The 24,666-nt window shown below is 36.6% G+C and overlaps 1 protein-coding gene across 8 annotated transcripts in view; it reads right to left on the reverse strand.

Annotated features, from left to right (window-relative positions):
- The window catches only part of LOC111507030 (protein Skeletor, isoforms B/C), a 122,237-nt gene that overhangs the window by 40,791 nt on the left and 56,780 nt on the right, over positions 1-24,666 (reverse strand). For all 8 annotated transcript variants that reach the window (XR_012465780.1, XM_074176825.1, XM_074176821.1 and 5 more), the window contains one exon: positions 1,258-1,369. Coding sequence is in view for 7 of the 8 variants with exons in the window: in XM_074176825.1 (XP_074032926.1) it covers positions 1,258-1,369 (112 nt within the window). In the remaining variant the exon portion in view is untranslated. The remainder of the gene's footprint in view (positions 1-1,257; positions 1,370-24,666) is intronic.

The raw sequence follows: 24,666 nt of genomic DNA on the forward strand, positions 1-24,666 counted from the left end.
CCAAGAAAAGTACCTGCCCGGTACTGACGATGCCCAATAGGCTGAAACAGCTGTCTACCGGTGGCTCTTAAATTGAAGTCAATATGGGAATGATCAAAATAGTACTTAACTATTCATATTTTGATTTTCATGGAATTATTTTCCAGCAGCTTGACTGCTTGACCTTTATATATTTATGTATATATGTATATATGTATATATATATATATATATATATATATATATATATATATATATATATATATATATATATATATTTTTTGCCTTCTTCTGGTGATGTCTGGTTTTTTCAACTAGACAATTGAGACTTTGCCGAAACGTTGTGAAAATAATCCTTATGGGGAGAAAATACACAGAACACGGAGCGAAACCCGAGAAAACAGCTCATCATACTTTATCCGTGAGAATCTTCGAGTTAACATATATATATATATATATATATATATATATATATATATATATATATATATATATATATATATATATATATATATATATATATATATATATAACGTGTAAGGAATCACACGTTAAAAGGTAACACCTCTTTAGTCCTTAGCTCGCACAAGTTTAGACTTCTGAGGGTTGTCTTTCGTAGGGGTGCGACAGCTGGTTAAATAAACATCGTGAATACAGTTGCCAGTTCTTATGCACTTCACTTTTACTTTCTTCGAAAAACTGAAATGTTGACTACCTAACTTCAGAGACTTCCTCTCCGATCGCGACAGAGGACGGTTGTGCCGATAACGACCGTCCTCGAAGATGGCACGAAATGAAAAATATTTTGTGAGGACTAGCGCCCTCTACGCCAGTAACCAGGCTGGATGTCGACAGATTCGACGAGATCGTCAGTGTGAAAATAGATGTGTTATTTGTGAAAGTCATATTGGGAGGACGGGCGGTTCCTTAGTAAAAAAGGACGTGTTTTCATAAAAGAAAAAGTAAATTAGAAAACTTCATGTAATAGCGAGCGAGACAACTGCGCCCTCGGACGAAGCTTCTGTTCATTATGGAAAAGAGGAGTCTGGCCAAATGCGCTCGACCGAAAAGCAACGGCCACATAAATTAAAGAAGAAGAAGCTAACTTCATAGTGTCGGATTTTCGGTATGCGTGCGCATAGTAAAACGCGCCAAAAAGCGTAACTTCAATTTTATATGTCAACTGTCATATGTCACTTGCCAAACAACGTCTACTTGAATCTGAAGTACTTTTTTATTAAATTCACCAAATTCTCCCTAGTTACAAAGAAAACTTACCGTGAACCGCCTGCACCAGACAGAAAGCCATCGGATGTCTCTTATTCTTTTTCCCAGCGGCAGCCTGAGGATTATGTCCGTGTTGTTGTAAGCCCGTAATACTGGCGGATCTCTGAAACAAAGCGCAATAAGTCGTCTGGAAAATAAAAAGCTCTACAACGATCACGTGAATATTCTTTCAGCGTTTGTCGGATTAGAGGAAACATTTGGACGATCGTATGTCTCTCGAGTGAGCGGAATGAGTATTTATCAAATCGTGGAATGTTTAGAATAACACTTTATTGTGAGTTTTCCGACACAAGTGACAACCAAAACAACTCATGTTGTTGTATTTAGGATATTTTCCTCGTGTGAGGAAAATTTGGATACCCCCAATATTGAGTAAATCATTCACAAACGTCCACTTAATGTAAATTATCTGAGGGACACAGTCAATGACAGATGAAATGATATTTACCGCTGTTATGCGTCTTAAATCAAAGCCTACATTACAATAAATCCTATCTGAAAACCCGTTTTTTGGGTAACAGGATCCTTTAAAAAAAAACATGTTTTTTCTTGACGATGTTTCGAATTTAATGAAATTCTTCTTCAGGGATATGTAATAATGAATTTTCATTAACATAGCTTCCACAAAACTTAATATCTTTTCAATTTCACAAGAAATAAGGAGTTCTCAATTAATTGAATTACTCACCAAAAAGTAATTTTGATATTGATAATATTACCATTAAATACATATTGAAAAATAATAAAGAAAACATTGCAACAACCAAGTTTCCGAGACAACACCAATACAGAACGACATGAAACAATCGAATGGCTTTATCTGTGATTATGATAAGGTGGTTTCTGTTTTTTATTCAATGGCGGAAAGAAAAAGAATGAAAAAGGGTAAATTATTAAGGTATTTTACCTATCAAATTGAAATATGCAGTATTAAGGCCATCGATCCCGCCAGTGTCATCAATCCGGCCCGCGACAGCCAATGATTTACTGTCATCAATCTGGCCCGCGACAGCCAATGATTACCTAATTGTTGTTACTATTGCTGTGATAAGTTGAAGAAGAAAACACAGAATGATAATTACTCGGTTTTATTCACTTGCAAGGTAAAACCTAACGACAGAAATGATGACAAAGAAAACTTAACGTAAGTATCTAAGTATATTAATAACTAACAAATGATTGAAATGAATCACAGTAAAACAAAAACACCAATGAGATTTATGTAATTGAGATTTTCCACCGACAATACTTTGTAGTTGTGGATCAATTTTACTTGTACCAATTATCAAAAGAGATTTAGGATGATCATCGGTTAATTGAGATCTGTAAACATTCTTTGTGTACTTCATCTTGGAAAACGTTTTCTCACACAAGTACCAAAAACAGAAAAATACCCACGAGCAAATTTATGCAAATTATCAAATTCTTACAGTGAAAGACTCTTATAAAATTCCAACAAAGATGAATTTTGATATTTGTTCTTGAGCATATCACTGCACCGTAAATCAATAATTTCCATTTGGACTTCCGGAGCCAGGGTTTCAATGTCAGAATCAAAAGGATTTTGAAAAAGCTTAATTTCATTCGCAATGACATGAAAATCTGAAAAACGAGTATCAAAATTTATCTTCAAAGCACTCAAAGTTTCGATTGCAAAATTGACGGGAAATTCAGTCTCTGTAGTGTGGCTGAATATTTCACATGTTTCAAAATGTGTGAAACATTTTTTACGTAATTGCGATTGAAATAGTATTATTTTCTGCCTGAAGGATTTGATATTGGTGTATAAATCAGGGAGAAGCTGATTTTCTCCTTGCAATCTCAAATTTAGTTCGTTCATATGATTTGTCAAATCGACATAGAAGGCTAACTTCCATATCAATTCACTATTTTCTGAATCGGCAAAAGGGCGCTGCTTCTCATTTAAAAAAAAATCGATCTCTGCTCGAAGTTCAAAAAAGCGCTTAAGGACTTTTCCGCAACTAAGTCAGCGTACGGCAGTATGATATGGTAAATCATTTTCTCCAATCTGTTGAATAAACTCGCGGAATTGTCGGTGATTCAGCCCAGTGGATCTGATGAAGTTAACAACTGATATTACTGGTTTTAGAACTTCAGACATATCCAAACATTTTCCGCACAAGGACTGTTGATGAATGATACAATGTAAAACTAATGGTTTTGAACCACCATCATTTTCTACAACCTTTGACACAAGTGCAACCACTCCTTTATTTTTACCATACACATTTTTGCCTCCATCAGTTGTTATAGATTTCAAATTTCTCCATCGAAGGTTATTTTTATTAATGGCATTTTCAACTCCCTTAAAAATATCTGCCCCAGTTGTCGTGCCGTGAATACTATCAATATCAAGAAGTTCTTCATACACTTCATAGCTTTTATCTACTCCGCGAATGAAAATCAACACCTGAGCAGTATCTGACACATCCGTTGACTCATTCAATGCTAGAGAAAACCACTCATGATGTCCATTTTTGTCAGACAGTTGAGATGATATATATTCTGCGATGTCTTGCACCCTCCGAGCCACGGTGTTTGCTGACAAACTGACAGTTTTAAATAAATTTACCTTTTCGGGGCATATTTCTTCGGCTACTGCAATCAAGCATTCTTTTATCATTTCTCCATCGATGAATGGTTTGCCACGTTTTCCGATTTCAAGAGCCACATGAAAGCTGGCGCGAGTTGCAGACTCTTGTTCAGTATTCGCTTTGGTAAACAAAGATTGCTGCGATTTGAGTCCGCGTTTCGATTCATAGTGTCGTTTAATGTTATAGTCTTTGAGAACAGCTATGATTTCATTATGAAATAAACATAGCGCCCTATTACTGGACTCAATCACAAAATACTGAAAGTTCCATTTTTCTTGGAACGTTCTGCATTCACTGTCGATTTTTCGCTTCTTTTCCATACTAACAAATCACACATAAAAACAATAAGTCAAATCAAAATACTTTTATTGCCGGGTGTTACTTCATTTGAAAATAGACAGTTTCACTTCCTTCGCCTTTCCTACGCAGACTAACTCGTAGTTGCACCGCTAGCCTTTTTATATGCAATTATTACTGCCATCTCGAGGTGATCGGAATACACTAGCTAAAACCAGAACTTTCTCGAAGCAACGCGGTAATTCCAAATATTTAATTACGCCTAATGCTACCTAGCGGGTAGCTGAAAAAGATAGTACATAGTACCACTACTCGCCACTAGATGTCGTTAAGTGTCACCATACACAATAATAATTGAAATGCAAAAAAGCGTAAGTTTGCTTAGGTCACGCACTTTGCGACTATCCCAGTCTAGAAATATAGTTAAGGGCAGAAATTGGCCCTTGGAACAAACTGAAAAAATCATTATGGCCCGAAGGCTTCAAAGTTTGGAGACCCCTGTTCTAGATGATTGCTTTAATGACGTTGTTTCCCCACAATACGCGGCATTGATGTAGCTTTCTTTAGAATTTCATCTGGCACTTATCCGGATTTTCACTGTGGTTTTTGATTAAAAGTAAAATCCTTTTAACGTGTTCCGAGGCGTTGACCACGTCCAAAGCTTCAGATTGGAGTACGTTGACAACGGGTTCCATCAAAGCCGAGTATTTGGCTACCAACATAATTCCGAGAATGGAAGAAATTCTCCATTCTCCATGATAATGGCGGCGATTTTGAAAACGGATGTCAAAATCTTAATGTTATTCTGAATATTTCAATACTTTCTACAATATGCATTAAACCTTGTGAATTTATCTACTTTTTGTCATGCGATGCGAAATTTATCAATAGGTATGGAAGTCATTTGCTCGCACTTTGGTCACTTTGCGGCTAGCTACATTTGATCTCTAGGGGGGGAGCAACTGCCCCCCCTGCCACCGTTGGCGACACCTTTGTATGATGTGAGCTAGAAAATTATTAATGCGACAAATATTGTTTATGTATATAAGGGCCCAATACTGTACCTTGAGGCACACCAATATAAACTCTTCATGAAGATGTGTAGATCATGCAAAGAAGTTACTTTCAGATAAAAACTAGATGAAAAAGCCCTTCCGAAACAACTACTTTTTTGTAAACATTGAAAATTACACGATATAAATGAAGCAATAAAGACGTACTCGTATGCCGTAGAATGAGAACATGGTCTCCACGCTAATCACATCTTAAACATATTCAAATGGCGATAATTCCTCGTGGGGTTTCATGGGTTTCTCCCAAATATTTAAAGGGAGATCCCAATTATCTTAATAGTAATATCCGTATCCGTTTGATGATTTAAACAGTGAGTGACGACACTCAATAAGGGAGACTTCAGCAGGGGTGCGAGCCGTCCCCTCTTCCTGGGGGTTTTACACTATATTTAATCAACGTGAAAGGGGAAGATGAATGACTGTCATAGCCCCATTTACATTTAAATGGACACACAATGGTTTACGGACAGACAGTCTCTCTCTTGTTCGGTATCTGATATTCTCGACTGGGACGAGTTATGTGTTTTGTTTCCATTTGTAAATGAACTTTTCGCTTTTTGATTCGAGTTGAGCAGAAATGGATGGGTGATGTATTCATTCCACCTGAGAAGGTAACTTTTTCAAGGGCAGAAATAACGGGCAAAATTTTGGATAGGCTGCCTCAACCGATTTTGAGAAAAATTTGGGTGTACTTTCGTATTTCGACGTTTACATTACGAATCCATATATAAAATACTATACATATAATAGTCTAATCAACAAGTTCAAAAACATGAAAAATAGAGATGAAGGTCCTAAAAATAGCTCATAGCTCATTCGATTCGGAATCACCTCTAGAAAAATGTTTTGGAAGGATTTTGGTGCAGGTACAAAATTACAATTGTTAACAAAATACGATTTAAAAAAAAATATGATTTAGTTTTTCGTTAATAACTCAAAAAATATTGATATTTAAGAAATTTTGAAAAAAGTTCGTTAAAGAGGAGGAAATTTCCGATTAAAAAGTCCCGACTCCCGAAACTCTATCTTCATTATTTATAATTTTAATTTAACGTTGAAAATAGGGTTCCGCGTGGCTGTTACGGCATGTGCGCATGCACACTTGAATGAATCAAGTCCCGTAGAAAAAAAGTGTCATCACTATTTTTCAAAAAGTTATTCAATTGTTAACTAACAATTTTTTTGCCAATCTCCGTTGGCATAAATAATGGGATAAAAGGTATAAATAATTGGCCTACAAATTTTGAACTTCGTGGATCCCTTTTGATATATATACTTCATACGATCCTGCGATAAAAGTTCATAAAAATTTATTAATTTGTTAATTATGATTTTTTTAACTATTGCAAATGAAATATCTAAAAATTGTTGATAATTTTTCTTTTCGATTGATATTCAGCTGTGTCTGTTTTCACATTAAACAATGGCAGTTAGTAACATAGGATATGCATTTTTTACGTGATTTGTTTATTAAATTGTTTTAAACAAATAGAGAAATTCAATATTTTTGAAAAAAATTTTTCGCTATTTTGTTGTCTAGAGATAATTATGATAAAACAAATTTTTTTCTCAATTTTGATTTTTAATTGTTCAAAATCGATTTTTTTATGTTTCAATTGTTTAAATAGTTAGTTGAGAAATAATTTTGCTTTTTGAAATCATAATTTACAATTTCAAATAGTTTGGCAAAAAAAATTATTTATTATTTAATTGTTCATTAGTTTAACAATTTGTTATAAACAAATATTGACGTTATATTTTTTTTCTGAAGCAGAAGGAAATTAGAAAAACAGCTATATATATATATATATATATATATATATATAAAAGTGACATAAAAAAATTATATTATAATAAATGAAAAAAAAATTATGACACTTTTTTATATATTTGGTCAATATTTGTTGGTAACAAACTGTTAAATAATAAACTAATAAACTAATAAACAATTAAATAATGAATAATTTTTTTGCTAAACTATTTAAAAGTGTAAATTATGATTTTTGAAAGCAAAATTATTTTTCAACTAATTATTTGAACAATCGAAATATAAAAAAATCGATTTTAAACAATTTAAAATTGAAATTAAGAAAATTTTTTTTTAATCATAATTATCTCTAGACAATAAAATAGCGGAAAAAATGTTTCCAAAAATATTGAATGTCTCTATTTGTTTTGAACAATTTAATAAACAAATTAAGTAAAAAATTCATATCCTATGTTAATAACTGCCATTGTTTAATGTGAAAACAGACATAGCTAAATATCAATAATAAAAAAATATTTTTATCAACAATTTTTAGATATTTCATTTTGCAATAGTTATAAAAAATCATAATTACCAAATTATAATTTTTTTTGAACTTTTATCGCAGGATCATATGAAGTATATGTATCAAAATGACTCCACGAAATTTGAAATTTATACACCAATTATTTATACCTTTTATCCCATTATTAATGCCAACGGAGATTGGGAAAAAATTTGTTAGTTAACAATTGATTAACTTTTTGAAAAATGGTGAAAACACTTTTTTTTCTACGGGGCTCGATTCATTCAAGTGTTAAGAAGATACTAGATTTTTTTCAAATTTTTCAAATGACATTTTATGTTACAAAAAAATTATTTTGATAAACTCTCTTTAGCGGCAGCGCAAGCATGCCGTAACAGCCGCGCGGAACCCTATTTTCAACGTCAAATTAAAATTATAAATAATGCAGATTTCGGGAGTTAGGACTTTTTTATCGGAAACTTCCTCCTCTTTAATGAGCTCTTCTCAAAATTGCTTAAATATTAATATTTTTTGAGTTATTAACGAAAAACTAAATACCACTTTTTTTATCTTATTTTGTTAATAACAAATGCAATTTCACACCTGCACAAAAATCCTTCAAAAACATTCTTCTAGAGGTGATTCCGAATCGAATGAGCTATCTCTCATATTTTTAGGACCTTTATCTCTATTTTTCATGTTCAGACTATAAATATGATTAGACTATAAAGGGTATTCCATTTAGCGCGTCCTATCTTTAATTTAAATGAAACGAAGTGGGTGGAGCTCATCCGAAACGTTCAATTTTACATGACTCTGGCGCATAAATCAGGCTGAATTTGACCGATGACATGGGTTATGTTGAATTCAAGAAACGCTGTGATTTGTGGCTCATTCGCATACACCTGCGACTTGAAAAACCCCGCAAGAAAAAGTCTAACGAGGTCAAATTCCTTTTCCATATTCTCTGTTTTACTATCATTGTCGTCATTCAAATCAACAACGAATTCATTTTCACCATTAATATGGAAGTGTCCAATCTCCATATAGTCTTTTTCTATTTAAATCACTTTTTTTAATCTTTTTCTGCCAGTCTTCTTTGATAATATTAGAAACTTCTTCTTTAATTAGCTTCATTAACTTTTTATCAAATTTTAGAAAATTAGTTTCACGCCAGATGCTTCGTTTAAATTTTGTCAAAATCAACTTGATTGATTGATTGAAAACACAAAAATATGGGGAAAGTCTCAATATGGTGTGTCCATACTATTAAAAAACTTTGTATTTCATCTTTCTTCGAATTTTTATTCGGTACTTTGATGAGCTGTCGCGAATGATAGGAAGCGTTGTCAAAAACTATTACACTATTCGCAACCCATCTTTTACTTTCTCCTCAATGCATAATGATTAGTCGCGATCCTTTGTTTGCAGGCATGCTAGGCGTACACATTCTCGAACCATCAGTCTACCCTTTCGTAACTGTGTCGAGAGTATCATACCAAGATTCGTCCAAATAGAAAATTTGCCGTTGTTCTTGACTATATTTAGTTATTTGTTCTAAGTATTTGTTACGCAATTCCACTATTCTTCCATAACTGCCTGAGGTTTGTTTATTATTATAAATCTAAATCCTAGTTTCTTTATCCAAATCTGAAGAGTTTTGTCACAGCAGCTCACGTTATAGCCGAAAGCATTCAATTTCTTCCTTATGATTTCAATTATAGGAATATCATTGCTTTCATAGCAATGGTATATTGTTTTTTTCAATGATTTCATCAGATGAACATCTAAAGGTTTTGGTAATCCCGTATCACATCGCGTCTTGCGTTCATAAGGTTTGTTTTTGACTATTTTACGTACAGTTGAGAAAAGAATTTCGGTCAAATCTGATGCTTGTAACAGTTGGTTTCCCTTGAAACCAAACTTAAAATGTAGATTCTTATAGTCATTGAAACATACTCCTGTGGTTCAATATTTAAATTCATCTGAATTTTATTCACTGGTATCTCTTTTTCGCATTGTTAACCATCGCTATTTGAATCACTACACTGGAATAAGTCTGTGTTGTTATCACACTCGCTATTACTATTAGTACTTGTCCAAAGACAACACATTTCAAACAAATAACAAAAATTTTAGGTAATTATAACTGCACCAATATCGAATTTTAATAGTTAAAATCACGATCAATTCCTGAACTGAACACGACGGCGATAACCATCCCCGATTTCTGTTTGTCACCGTAACATAATTCAAATTGAATTTTATGACTCTTCAGCCAATCATAAGACAATTATAAGTATCCAATACGAACCGCCAAGCACAGTCCGCATGACTAGTTCGGCTTTCTATGTATTTGGCCTTTGACGGTGCCGACGTCTTTAAATATGCACAACATCGTTTACTTCGACTATACCTATAGAGTTCGCCGTTCACAGTAAAGGCCAGGCCAACGTCGTTCTCAAAATATGGAACGAGGACGCCGTTAGCCCAAAATCCACACTGAACAGTGGCTTTATCGGGATGAGATATGCAACCGAAGCACTATATAAACAAGCGAATTTTCTGAATCCTAGACAACTAAATTATAAATCTCTGCTCCTTACATAATACAAAGAAAAAAGTGCTCAACAAAATAACACATACGTATAGGTACGACGAGAAATAAAAACCGTTATATAACACCTCTTGTTGCAAAATCTATATGACAAAAATCGTATGAGTTTCTGGGACCAAAAGTATTCAATAGTTTACCACTTCATATTCAGTTCCAACTTGTATGTTCTATTCAAAAAATTAGTCTGTGAACACATATTTGAAACACCTCGTTTGTCAATCCATATACATTTTGAAAATAATTTTAATTGATGACATATTCATTTAGTTTTAGTTACTAAAATTGCATTTATCTTTAGTTTTAAATTGTATTGTGTGAATGTGTTAGTTATATGTGTATAGTACGTGCATGAACTTGTATATATATATATATATATATATATATATATATATATATATATATATATATATATATATATGTATGTATGTATTTTATTATATTTTATGATTGTATACCCACGCACAAGGATTCATTCCGTCAATGGATTGATTTAATATTTATTCTAATGCTTTATCAGTATTTTGTGTACCGCTCACTGTATGTAATTTATTGAATAAATATTATTATTATTATATTATTATTATTGTACGGGTGCAGGCCCAAGTCAAGACTCAAAATTCGGTGAGTTGTGGTCTGCGAAGAGCCGAGTTCTTGTGAGCGACGGGAAATTGACTGCCTCGGATTCTCCTGCACACTCTCACAGACAGTCCTCTCAATGGAACTATTATGGCAACCATCAAATGGGCGCGCGGTACGTTGCCCGAACAGAAAACCCATTTCATTAAAACGATTTTATCATTTGCACGTGTTGTTGAATGTTAATTCGTCCATCGTGATTCGGCAAAACAGACTCAATGAATGAGGACTAGTTTGACAGAAAACCGTTATCAGTTGTTGAAGTTCGTAGGTCGCAGTTGGAAGACCCTATAGAATTAGGCTGAAACTGAAATGAAATTATCACCTCGTGTTCTTCAAATTTCCCAACGCAGAATTGAACTATTGATCGTATGACTTCGTTAGAAGAGAATGCACCGAAAGCTGCCCACACAAAAAACGTAGGTGTCAAACTACTCGTATTTTACAATTGAGGGAAGCGATAGGAATCAACGCCTACAACGAGAAAACTCATTAAATTAATGGAACTCCTTTTGATAGGGAGTTGTAAAGTAACTTCATCATAATCGACGATTGTTGTGGGAGGTTACTCGTTTCTCTAGTTTGTGCTACAGGATTCACAATGGCAATCTCTGCATCCATTATTCGTGCAGTTGATGATGACTATGATAGAAACATTTAATTTATTGTTGCAATTGAATCTGTTTGAAAAAAAATCTGTTTAAAATCTGTTTTACCGTTAACCAGCTGTCGCACTTGTGCGAGCTGAGGTTTAATAATAATAATAATAATAATAATAATAATAATAGGTCTTCATTCCCTGAATGATACAATAAATAAATGTGAACATTTACTGAAACGGAAAAGGCTGAAGATCAGTTGGTTGCATCAAAGGATGCAACCTCTGTTATTCATCTTAGGTTTAACGAGGTCTTACCTTTTAACGTGTGATTCCTAACATGCAATAGAGCATATTTTAAATTTTCGAAACTTCATCGTATGTAATAATTTTTAAAAATTGCTAATACCAGCCAAACATTAAAATACAGTTCTCATATTGATTCATTTCTATTGTACTGACACTTATTTAATGGCATAAATGCGAGCAAAGCCGCGCGTGAAAGCTAGTAATATATAAAAACATGTTGCAATCGATATGGATGTTGTCAAAAATGGATGAGTATTCAGCTTTATACTGAAAGTTATTTTCTTTTTTCTCTTTTTGTTTGTTTTAATTGTGCTTTTATGGTGAATAAAGCCGTATTATTATTTTTTCAACCGTAGTTTGCGCTGGTCTGGCCCTATCCCCCAAAGCCCCGATACATTAGGGCGCACCTGCATTATCAACCAACGACCACTCATCACACCGTGGGGTAAGTGATCATTGGGTCCGAGATTCATGTGCCCTGAGCAAGCGCAGTGAGCCAAGAATGACACACTTCTGCATCTGTCCGGCGAAGAGTTCTGCCTTAGTGCGGCAAACCGGTATGATTTTAAGATTCGAGAGTAGAGAGGGCATCATTTCGCCAAGGACTCCAATAATCAGAACAACCATCTTGACATAGTGGTCTGGATAGAGTCTGCGGAGTTCGAAGAGAAAATCTCGATATTTTACCGTTTTTCCTCCTCTTCTTCGGGTGATATTCGTCTCGCCAGGAGTTGAAAACTCCACGACCAATATCGTCTTGCTCTGGTGGTCGAGAAGGACTACATCAATACCGTAAGTGTGCCGTAGATGGTAATATAACACTCTTAGGGTCGCGTTATGTCGATTGATATAGGCCGAGACTGCAAATGCTGGACATGCTAATAGCAAATGCATTAGTGTCTCGTGCGCCTCGTTGCAGGCACTGCACTTTGTGTCGGGAACCTCTTTTTCCATCACGCCACTGTGGTAGACTTAGGTGTTGAAGACACCATCCTGGCAAGCCATGATGAACCCCTCAGTTTCCGACTTCAGCCCACTTGACCTGAGGAAAGCCAAGGTCTCCAATGTTATTGAAGAAGACCCCGTGCATTGGCTTATCCTTGTGTTTCAGCAGAATTGAGGAGATCTCTGCGGCTTTTATATGAGCCTTTTGCTGAACAGATTCCAACTCGGTGACAGAGTTGTGGTCACTTCGTTCAGTGTCGAAAACTAACCTGAGTTCATCAGCTGCTCGGACAGCTGCCCTAAAGAGAAATGCTCCAATTCCTGCTCGATCTGAAATGCTAGTGACTTTACAGTAGACACTCCAAAAAGTCCACTGCCTCCCTGTTGTCGGGGGAAGTACAACCGTGGAACGGACGAGCTGGGATGCAATTATTATTATATTATTATTATTATTATAAATTTGACTAGCGCCTGATGCTGCATTAGCTCACTGGAGACTTTTAGTCCGGAAATGTCTATATCGAATTCACCCTGATAGAAGGATTGGTGGTGAGGTCCTCAATCATGGTCATCTAGGTCACCAAACATAAATTATTCAGATTTTTCTACCTGGTGAGATCTAATATATCTGGTGAATATAACACTAGTGCCTGACGTAAGGGACCTAATAAATAGATGAGTTAGTTGTTGAATGTCAAATTATGAGAAATACAACCAAGATATTCGGGATAATGCTTGATTCAGTAACAGTAACGACTGTAGGCATATATAGGGTCTGTCAACAAGGACTTCCGAACTTTGACAATTGATAACGGTCATCTTGTTGAAGCTACATCTGTCAAATTAGGGACCGGAGCCCCTGACCAAAAAGAATATTGAAATTGTGGTTAGAAAAGCCAGCAGTCTGTTCAAACAGATTTTATTTTTATGTTCAACGGCAGCAGACTACTTGTATTCATATAAATATATTTAAAGTGAGAAAAACACTCAAAAGCGGGAGACATGGTTAAGGCAAACACTCATATTTAGGTTCGACGTTGGGGGGTATTGTTGAGACCGAAAGGGGCCCTCACAATATATTGTGAGGCCCGGATTCGTTTGGGCGGGCCTGAGTATGATTGTAAGAATGTCATAAATTTTAGCTTCCCCAAAAGTTTATAAAGTTGCCTTTTATGTTTCGGGATTTGGCAACCCTATTGTTGCAATCTGGCAACTGACAGCTCTATCGTAAACTTGGACATTTTTGAGAACATTTTGTCATACGCGCGCTATTTATGTTGTTTACAGTAACTTAAAAGATTCATCTCGGCTCAAAAATGGAATTAAATCGTGAACATTTCCGTGAGATTATTTTTTACAACTTTCGACGTGGATTAACTCAGCAACAGGGCATAGATGAACTTAATTCAATTTTTGGCGATGAAGCTCCATCAAGGACCAGTGTTCATCCATGGTATGGTGAATTCAATCGTGGTCCTGGTTCACTCCAAGACGAATTTCGTGAAGGTCGTCCAAAATCAGTTGTTGTTCCGAAAACCAATGATGCTGTGCGCGAACTGATTAGCAAGATCGTCATGTGACCTATCTAGAGATTGAGACAACCTTAGGCATTAGTGCGACCACATATACATTCAATATTGCATAAACATTTGACTGTCAAAAAAATTTGTTCGCGTTGGATCCCACACAATTTGCCAATCGCTCAAAAAAAGGCTCGTATCGATTAGTCCAAGGGAAAGGTTAACAAAATACGATCGCGGTACTTCGAAACATGACATCGTGACAGGTGATGAATCGTGGATTTACGCGTATAAGCTCGAAAGTGAACAGCAGTCGACTGTATGGGTGTTTGGAGACGAGCCAAATCCAAGCAAATGGTCGCTTGTTTTTTCGGAAAAACTGGACATGTCGCAACCGTACCACTGGAACAACGCAGAACAGTCAATTCTGAGTAGTACACAACCATTTGTTTGCCAGTTGTCTTCCAAGAAATCAGGAATCACTCTTCACCACTACAATGCCAGCTCTCACAAATCGACTCAAACAACTGCATTTTTGAGCACTCAAAACATCGATTTGATGAGTCATCCGTTGTATAGTCCTGACTTGGCACCGAATGACTTCTTTTTATTCCTGCACGTAAAAAACAAACGGAGAGGTCAACGTTTTTCGACACCTGAAGAAGCGGTTGCTGCATTCAGAATGCATGTCAGAGTGGCAAAAGTGCTTCGACAATTGGTTCAAACGCATAAAAAAGTGTATAGATCTTCATGGGAAATATTTCTAAAAACAATAAAGTGATTTTCGATGATTAATATTTGTTTTTGTTTCCTAATCCCGAAATATAAAAGGCAACCCGTATATCATATAGATAATAGTGAAATTCTTCAATAATGAGCGAAACACAATAACATAATACTAGTTATAGGAATAGGAATAGTTATAGGAATAACCCTAAAACTCATTCCTGTACACTAATAGGCTTACTTTTCTTCTTCTTCGACTGGAGCGGAAAGTCTCCTTTATTTCACATGTTTCGTTTCGTATTACATCTCCCTCGCCGGGAAAACCACCTCGAAATCTTACCCCGTGCGGTCGGTAGCCAGAACGTTGTCATAGCTACAAAATAATCGGCTTATGTCGTTTGAAATGATAACTGTAAGCCGTTTAATGAGACGGAGAGGGTTTCATGCGATAAAAAGGGATTAGACAGAGACGGTCGGTCTCGTCGCTGGAATTATTTCGGCCTCATATTGTCGTCGACGGCAAAGGAAAACGCTGCTGGGGTTAGGAGCTCACAAACGCGGCAGTTTTGAGAGGAAAATCGGGCTGGAGCGACTGGGAACGAAGGAAAACTGAAGGAGAGCAAGTGCTTGTGAAAAAGTAATCTGGATTTGAATGATGCGATTATTTCATATTGTTTCTTATGAATGATGGTAGAAGGAAATTAGGAATGCTCAGTTTCTCACTGAACGTGGTATTCTACGGGACAAATATCGCTGATTAATGCCTCCAAACCGATAAATTCATTGAAAAGATGAAGTTTACGCCATCAAAAAGGAGTTTCACAGTGAAAAACCGCTTTTTCCCAACTTCGATACTGACAGCCATGAAATTAACATCTAGATGTGATCATTCATGAACCACACCAGACTCTCGGGGTCAGTTATCACTCTAGCCGTTGTCCTAAACAAATTGGTCCTATGGAATCAAATGTTCAAATATAATTGTGACTGGATATTAAAACGTTGTATAAATACAACCAAAACGATCCAAAAAATCGTTTTGGTTGCGCAAAAAACAAAAAAGAACTTCAAAACGTGTCATTTTCTGGCGATCATTCATATCGTGGGGTACTAACTTCTCGAGCTTTTTGACTTTTCCAATATGTTATGGAACGAATTCCGTTCTCATTTTCTCATGTTCTCATTTATGCATGAATACTTCTATTCAGAAGTTTATTTTCGCGTTAATACAGAAACCAGTCGCTTTGTACAAGGGAGCAAAAAAGATGTCCTTGCTGGGCAAGTAGAAGTACTACATGATTGATCGACAGGAGAGAACGGATCTAAAAATCGCTGTCGGCTCGCTGTAAAAAAACGCTCGTTATATCTACGCTCGTTATATCTACGCTCGTTATATCTACGCTCGTTATAAATACAGAAATCAAGTGTTACGTTTGGTTGAAGGTGGTTTCGTGGTGTATTTCATCAGTTCGGACTTACATTGTCTAATATGTTATAAAATGATTTGAAATTTCTGATTCCATCATCAATCGACTAAGAGAGGAATCATCAAGACTCTACTAGACCGTGCCTTCGGGCTCTGTAATACAAAGGAAGGTCTCGAAAGGGAACTAGGCATCATCAAAAACGACCTTCAACCGAATGGTTACTCCAGAGTGATGGTAGAACAGGCCTTAGCTAGAAGACAGCAAGAACTCCACAAGGAAGAGGAGCCTCCACAACCAGTACTTGTACTTCCCTACATCGGAGGATTATCGGAAAGGATACGAAGGATTGGGTCCAAGTATAACATGAGGACCTGCTTCAGATCTGGGAACACTATCCGTAGCAGCCTCACGAAAACCAGGCCACCAAACGCGGACTGCGATTCCAAGAATTGCATTTACCGGATACCCTGCGAGTGCGGAGAATCATACATCGGTGAAACTAAGAGGCAATTGAAAGTTCGCATTGCTGAGCACAAGAAACACACACAGCGAGGAGAAACCAGCAAATCCGGAATAGCAGAGCTTGTTTGGACTCATCAACATAATATCAAGTGGGCTCAAGCTGAAATTATCCACAAAGAGGAACACGGGTTTAGGAGAAAAATTCAAAGAAGCCGCGTATTTGTTGTCCAACAACAACATTTAGTCAAGCTAGCGTAGAGATACGTAACATATGGAAACCTATAATCGAACGAAAAACGACCAACTCCTGCCAAACGGTCATCTCCTGCTAAAAACCAAGGAAGCGGAGAGAGAGAAGAGGGGATATGTGAAAGCACTTGTATGGTCTATAAATAATCGGATCTTGGAGGATATGACCCGTTTGTCTTTCTGGCAAACATCAGTCCAAAGGGTATGGGAGCCAGGCTTCAACCTGTTTAAATCCAAGATGACGTGCAGGTGAATGAGTCCAGTTATCACCCGAAGACGATTGTGGATACTAACAATCGAAACGTCGTGACGTAACTTGCTTTGAAATCTTTTAATTTTCATTTTTATTATTTTTCATTTTTTGTTAATAACAATTTTTAATTTTCACCTTTTATTGATATTTCAATTTTTATTTTTTTGTTATTGTTTGGTTTTAGGTTATTTCTTTGTAATTTCAGTTTCTTTGTTCAAATAAAATTGTTATTTTCGGTTAATCTTTTTAATATTTTTCAGGAATTTCAAATCATTTTATAATATATTAGACAATGGAAGTCCGAACTGATGAAATAAATCAAGTGTTATGTGTGTCCCTATCCTCAAGAATAATAATTAACATCCGACTTCTGACTGTGGCGATCGCCCAAGATCTGCAAGACCACCAGGGAGGAAAGTTCAAAGGTAAGCTGACTTGTTTATGGCGTACCTATTCAAAATCGCATAATTTTATAAATACAGTCCACAAGAATACTCTCGGTAGTCAACAATTTCACATTTGTTTTGCTAGATCGAACTGAACTCGTAGATGCATCTAAATTAGTCGAGTCTTCAAAGAGTTGAGTGTGGATCGCCTGACAGTCAAAAAAATTATTTTGAAAATGTTCAAGAACTTCATTTTGAGAATGTATATCCCCATCTTCTTGAGTACTAACTATAGAAATAAGTTTACTATGTAATTTTTCGAATGCTTCACAACAATTATCCATGATTTTAGCGCGGCATTTGAAATTGTTATGATAAGACCTATCAACGAGAGCAAGATCAGCAATCCTTTTCAGTTCTTCCAGTTTCATCATCTATGTATCGCGTTGAACGGTGAGCTGTTTCAATTTCTTGCTTTCTGACATGATAAGTCAAAGAAAGGAAAATAAGCGCGATTACCACCAAATAAATTTCACCAATTGCTGTGTTCGAGAAGAGATAGAAAGAGGAGATATGTGGGTGCAATAACAGTCAACCTTATGATGAAATTGCACTCAAATTATTCTACCCGTCAACAGCTGACCTTCAGGCACGTATCGAGAATCATGTGACAATCATTTATTGAAGAGCACCGAAGGAAGAACGTTTTTAAAAGAGAAACAACAATTTAATTCAATTTTATAGCGAAAACAATTTTCGACACCGAATTTTGAGTTTTATATCACGCTCAGCTGACGGCAGCAGTTCCTGCTAGGAGCACGGTATTGAGAGATTGTTTTGTACGCGCAGGTGGGAATGAGACAGAAATCGAGTGCGCCAAGACGTTAACTGTGATGAGAGTGAAGACGCGGTGTAGAATTCTGAGAATAAATATCTTCTAATGGCTTCCCACGTTAGAAGGACCATAATTATGGTCCTTCGAGCCGGATTTGAATTTTCCTCAGTCAGATTTCATTTCTTTTTATTCCGTTCCATCCGTTCTTGAAATTGTGAAGTATTTGTGCATGAATTGGGAGAAACGTTGGGAAGCCATTAGAAGATATTCATTATCATAATCATCACCGCATGGGAGCTGACGCCCAGTTCTTCCGCCAACCCAAGCACCGTTTGTGATGGGTCAGTCTCCACCAGGGTCCTTAAATCCTCTTCCTGGATTGCTGTGGGTCGACTATTTCGGGGATCATCTTCGAGGCTGAAATCTCCAGAACGTAATTTTGCAAACAATGCGTTCATTAACACTATCATTGCCAAATGCCTGATTTATCGTTTGGGCTGTTTGCAGCGTTTTGGTTCAATTTTAATTCGTAGAGAAAAATTGGCCAAAAATCGTCAATCATCAAATAGTAATGGGCTTGTTTCGTGATTTTTGGTTTACAGTTTAGTTGATAGTAATTTTGAATTGAAAAATAGTGCACTTTGTTTCAGATTTCCAAATACCGTTGTTCTCCTGTAATTAATTTATGAAAATGGGATTTTCTAGATCCATGACGTCACGGGTCTAGTCCCGCTTCTTGTTCGATTGACCAATAGGAACAATACAAATAATCGACATTGCCAAATCGTAAAATTCACGGAGTGTATAAACAGTTTCGAATTCATTCGTGATTCAAAGTAAAGTCACAGTTACTTTCGTCAACTAAATCTAAGAAACAAGTGCAAGAAATGCATTGGGAGAGAAAATTAATTATGCATGGGATCCAAATAACACAAAACGCATAAAATAAAATGTACACGGAAACCATGGTTGGAAATGACCTAACCTACCTTTTATAAAAGGAAACGTTCTTCGATTAGAAAATTGTAACAAACAAATCAGATTATAACAGTTGTATTCAAACCGAGTTGACAACAATAACAACAAAAATGGCGTCTGTCAAATTGGATAACTATATTTCAGTTCTGTGATTGGAGACACGAATTTTATTGGTCAACAGACACGCGTCCAATTTAAACTCTTGCTTCTCGAATTGTTCTTTTTCCTGCAAATATACAGATCTGGGGACGGATTAGGCTTGATAAGTATAATATACCCCTAACTCGATCAGTTTATAAGCGAACCAGTATCGTTTTCAATAGCATGAAACAAGCCCATTAGCTGTATTTTTTGGTTGGTTTCCGGGTTTTGCCGGTAGTTTCAGTTGATACATCAAGAAGAGTACTTCGATCACACCACTGAAGATGTCTGTCGCAGTTGCAGTTGAAACGTTTAGAGATTGTAACTGAAGAAGACCACGGCAAAATCCGGAAACCAACCAAAACATTGACGCCTATATTAACCTTACAGTAGTTTTTTCCAATTTTGGGTTCTGACCACGAGATGGAGCTGTTACTAGTTACCAAATTACCACAGAGCAATCTCACTTTGTGAGGAGGAGATTTCATGGGGTATCATTTTCACCTTCACCTCTGCCAAATATCGAGTGACTTTTGACTATCGATCCAATGTTTTGGATAATTGGTTGTTTTCGATACTTTCAAAACAGACTTCCTGACACATTTATTTTCGAAATGATAGATATATCTTGAAAACTGAACCAATAGTTGATGAAAATCCATATCAAAGCATACTAATATAGTTCATTGGGAGTTTCATAACATCAAGTTTACAAAAGAGTTCTGCTTGAGGAAGCCATTGTGTAGCAAAACTCATGTCGTGATTTAGTAAATCTAGCATCGTGAAAATCATAATACATTGTATTACTAATTTTTCTACGAAGGCTTTTGCTGTCTCAGCTTTCTTATTTGGTAACTTCACCTCGAGAAATACTCCACGACCACTATCATGTAGTGATAGGATGACTTCTTGAAATGTTTGTCAGGATGGGAATTGCCCCATCTTGCCTTGTTCCATTTCATTTCTGATTTTAGGGGCTTTCTATGCATTTTTGATAGGAAGAAGTGGTTCACCATTCTTGCTCTGAGCTCTCTCATTCGCGATGAAATAAACCATAAAGAAACTGTAGGAAACTCCATTAGTAATCACAACATGTTTGGATACTTCCTGCTTTTTGGAATGGTGCTATTCAAAGTCTAGTCTTAAACCTTCAGGACCCTACATTGATCTTTATCTTGGTCTGCAACTTCTTTTTCGATTCTGATCTGATAATGATCGACACAACACCTCTACTCATGATGAATTCAAATTTCACCAACAGTATACGAAATGGTTCTATCGTACTGAATACAAAGAGTCAATTTACGGTTATCATTTTTATGAATATCTTGGTCTTGGATGGAGACAATTAGTGATTTTGTGATTTGCTACTAGCAGTTTCAAAACGTAAACTGTTTTCTTCAGACGTGTAGGAACCCTGGTAAGGTCTATCAATGAATCCAACAAAAACACTTCTGCTTCACACCAGAATGGCAAAACTCTTATCACACAAGTTCCAACAGCTAAGTTGACATTATCTGGAAGTGAACCAAACTAATCCTTTATATCTGACATCATTTTTTCATAGGTAATACACAGAGTGTACAGAAAACCAACACAAACGGACAGGTACCTGAACAGAAACCCTAACCACTAGCCACAACGAAAGAGGAATAATTAAAACGTTGGTTGAGGAAGCACGACGTTTTGTGAACCTGAGAATCTTCCTGAGGAACTAAATCACCTGAAAAAAATGGGTGGGGCGAAGGATAATTCGAGCGGGTCATACGACCCAGGAGAGAGCACACCAAAGTAACCCTGGCTAGGTTTTCCTTTCCGATATGGAAAATGGTCAACAAAAACTGTCAAACAAAGTGTGAGGTCAGCCCACAGAACCTTTAGCAACACCCGGGATACACTGGATTCCTTGTAGCTGCGGTAGAAACTTTAACAGGTTTCTAAGGCTCAAAAAATCTGCAGACCACGGTCAAAGAAACCAGAAAATAGCTTTCACACTGCAATACAAATTGTTCACAATACCACTTTTACTTTGATGAACGGTTCATCAATTTGATTTTCCACCTCTTAAACAACTGAGAAAGGAAAAAGTTCTCTCTTCTTTCTCCAACGCGAATTTTCTGGTATCCATGTTATTTGAAAATGAGTTCTTCATATTTCTGATATGTACCGCTCTTGGTGATATCAAATGTGCCAAGTCTCCAACCTTTCTTCGATGTTCCAGGCTATCAAGGTCTCAAGTGATATTCGCGTCTCCAATCAGGATGGCTCTTTTCTGGATGGATTCCAGCAGCTTCAGGATATGTTTGGGGGCAGAGCTCCATACATGAGACCAATACTCCAAAGAAGGTCAGAAATTGCTGAGTTGTGTACAGTTTTCTGGTTCGGAACTGTGCTCCAAGCTTTCAAGAATCAGCCTTTGCAATTCCAGCGACATGATTGTGCCAAGACGTAGTGGTGTCCATTTTAACAGAAAACGGAACTGTCTTGACACTATTATATAAGTCGTTGATATACAATAAAAAGAGGGTTGAAGACAATATGGATCACTGGAAAACATCATCGTTGATGATGTTCCCCAGACAGGTGAGTAGCGGACAAAAACCCGTTGTCATTCTGAATTTTCCTCCTCGATGCATTAATAAGGAGAATTTCAACAAAGCTGTCAGGTATATTTCAACTTTCACTTCATATGATTGATGACTCTGTTGCCACAGTCTTATCAAGCGTATCCATACTTAATACACACATCAAGTTGGCGCCAAATGGTGTTATATGTTCATTTCTTCAGTCGATCAAGAGGCCTGTTGAGTTTACTTGTATCGTATTACGAGTGTTTGCTGATCCATTATAGGGAAATGTATTTAAAAGCTTCCTCGATAGGGAAAATCTCTAGATGACATCGAGTCATGTAAACTGATACACTCAATATTAATTCCGAATTGAACTATATAATGAATCAACTGAATTTTATGCTGAGGGTAATTGAGAAGTATTTTTCTATTAGAAAGTTTTGAGATCTGGGATATGAAATTATTTAATGACATTTTCTATTTCGATCAATAAAAGTTATTGGGGGTGGGAAATCTAGTTGAAAAACTACAATCCAAATCACGCAAATTTTTTGACATAATAGATCCAATAAATCAGAAGAACAGTCCCGTTTCTTACAACCCTAATGATGAAACAACATGTTACATTGAAAGAACCTTCTGATAAAAAAAAACAAAGTGTCGACAAATGCTGGTTTGTTGATACCCACAAAAATGCAACTTGGGTTTTTTATTCCTGGGTCTAATTATGAGGTGTGAGACCACACCTCATACAAACATCTTTTCATGTCCCTTGTAACAAACCTTGGAACCTAATCGCATAGAATAATTCTTGCTTGGGCTGCCCCAATGAAATCTTTTTTCAAGTTTTCCTGAGTCCACTTCTCTTATTTTTTCTTTTCAGTTTTGCTTCGAACATTTATCTTGTTTGTGTGTTTATTAGCTTCTCCCTGAATACTATTTCTCATTCAATCTCTTTTGGTTCTGACACCAAGCTCATATCTGTAGCCTTATTTCAATTTTTAACTCTTTCTGTCAGAGCCCAGGATTCACAAGCACACATAAATGCTGATCTAAATACTTTTTACACCATTTCTACTTTCAAGAAATGTGGCTGTATAGAATTGAATGGTTTTCCTACCTTTTCAACTATATCATTTATTTCTCCATTCAAAATCATGCTACTTCCTATTTTGGTTCTTGAGTAATCAAAAGGTTATTTCAAAAGTTACTGTCGCTGATGAACGTATGCGACTGTATTTCAAGCGAAAATTTACGCTATTGAATTGTGTGCGGAGAGATTGGTAGGCTCCAACCTCATACAAAAGTCAATAAAAATATTCTCGAACAGTCAAGCGGCATTGGAAGGTCTTGGCTTCTACCGAGCAACGTCTAAATTGGTAGCAAATTGCCAAAAACGACTTTCCTCGATAGGAAGTCTTAACAGATTGTCTCTGGTCTGGATTCCTGGCCATACTGGCCTGGAGGGCAATGAGGCTACTGAGTCCCTTGCAAAGGAGGCCGCTGTAAGCAGCTTCATCGGACCAGAACCTGTCATTGGCATCGCTTAAGGCTTTGCCAAACAAATATTGAACACCTGGATGGCAAAGGCGTTTATTCACCCTTCGAATCTTGATAAAAAGCAGTTGTTGGACTGGGTAAGGATGACCTACGATGCCTAACAAGCCCTCTCACAGGTCACTCACTGTCTTTAGAATCATCATATGCAGAGACTCAGACTGTCTGAAAACAGTGTGTTTCTGTTCAGAAAATGATGAAACAGTTGAGCACATACTTTGTGCCTGCTCCGCTGGGGATCTAATCAGGTTTTTAGAGTTCGACAGAGCCGTACTCTTACCATCTGACTTGAAAGACCACTCACCATACAAACTAGTCGGCTGGGTTCATTTAGACCGAACCTAACCTACTGTCGCTGATGGAAGCGACTGGTGTGGTTCATTATAACTTCCTGCAACCGGGCCAAACCATCACAGAAGAGTCCTATTGTGAGGAAACCGAGGAATTGTACCGAAAATTGCGTTAGCAGCAGCTAGCACTGGTCAAGAAAATAATTCCAATCCTGCTCCTCGACAACGTCCGTCCGCACATTTCACGCGACCTTTCGCCAACCGACTACCGTCGTCAATCAGGATCAAGCAAAAACAGCCTTCGTAGACTTCATCGAATTCCGGCTGATGGAATTAATCGACTTGTGTTACGTTGGCAACTGTGCACTGAGTTGAATAACGCCTATTTGGATTCATAGACAACCTACCATAATGAAATACTGCGAAATTCCTGCTCAAACACTTTTTTGCACATTCCTGCTCAAACCCTTTTTCGCATATTTCTGATCACACACCTTTTTTCGCAAATTCCTCTTAAAACACTTTTTTGGCTTCTCCTGCTCAAACACTTATTTGGCATATTTCTGCTCAAACACCTTTTTGGCATATTCTTGCTGAAACACGTTTTTGACATATTCCTGCACAAACACTTTTTTGGCATATT

Source organism: Leptinotarsa decemlineata, unplaced genomic scaffold (genome assembly GCF_025532065.1).
Source record: "Leptinotarsa decemlineata unplaced genomic scaffold, Ldec_3_MD MMD2_tig00002082_RagTag_RagTag, whole genome shotgun sequence".
Lineage (NCBI taxonomy): Eukaryota > Metazoa > Arthropoda > Insecta > Coleoptera > Chrysomelidae > Leptinotarsa > Leptinotarsa decemlineata.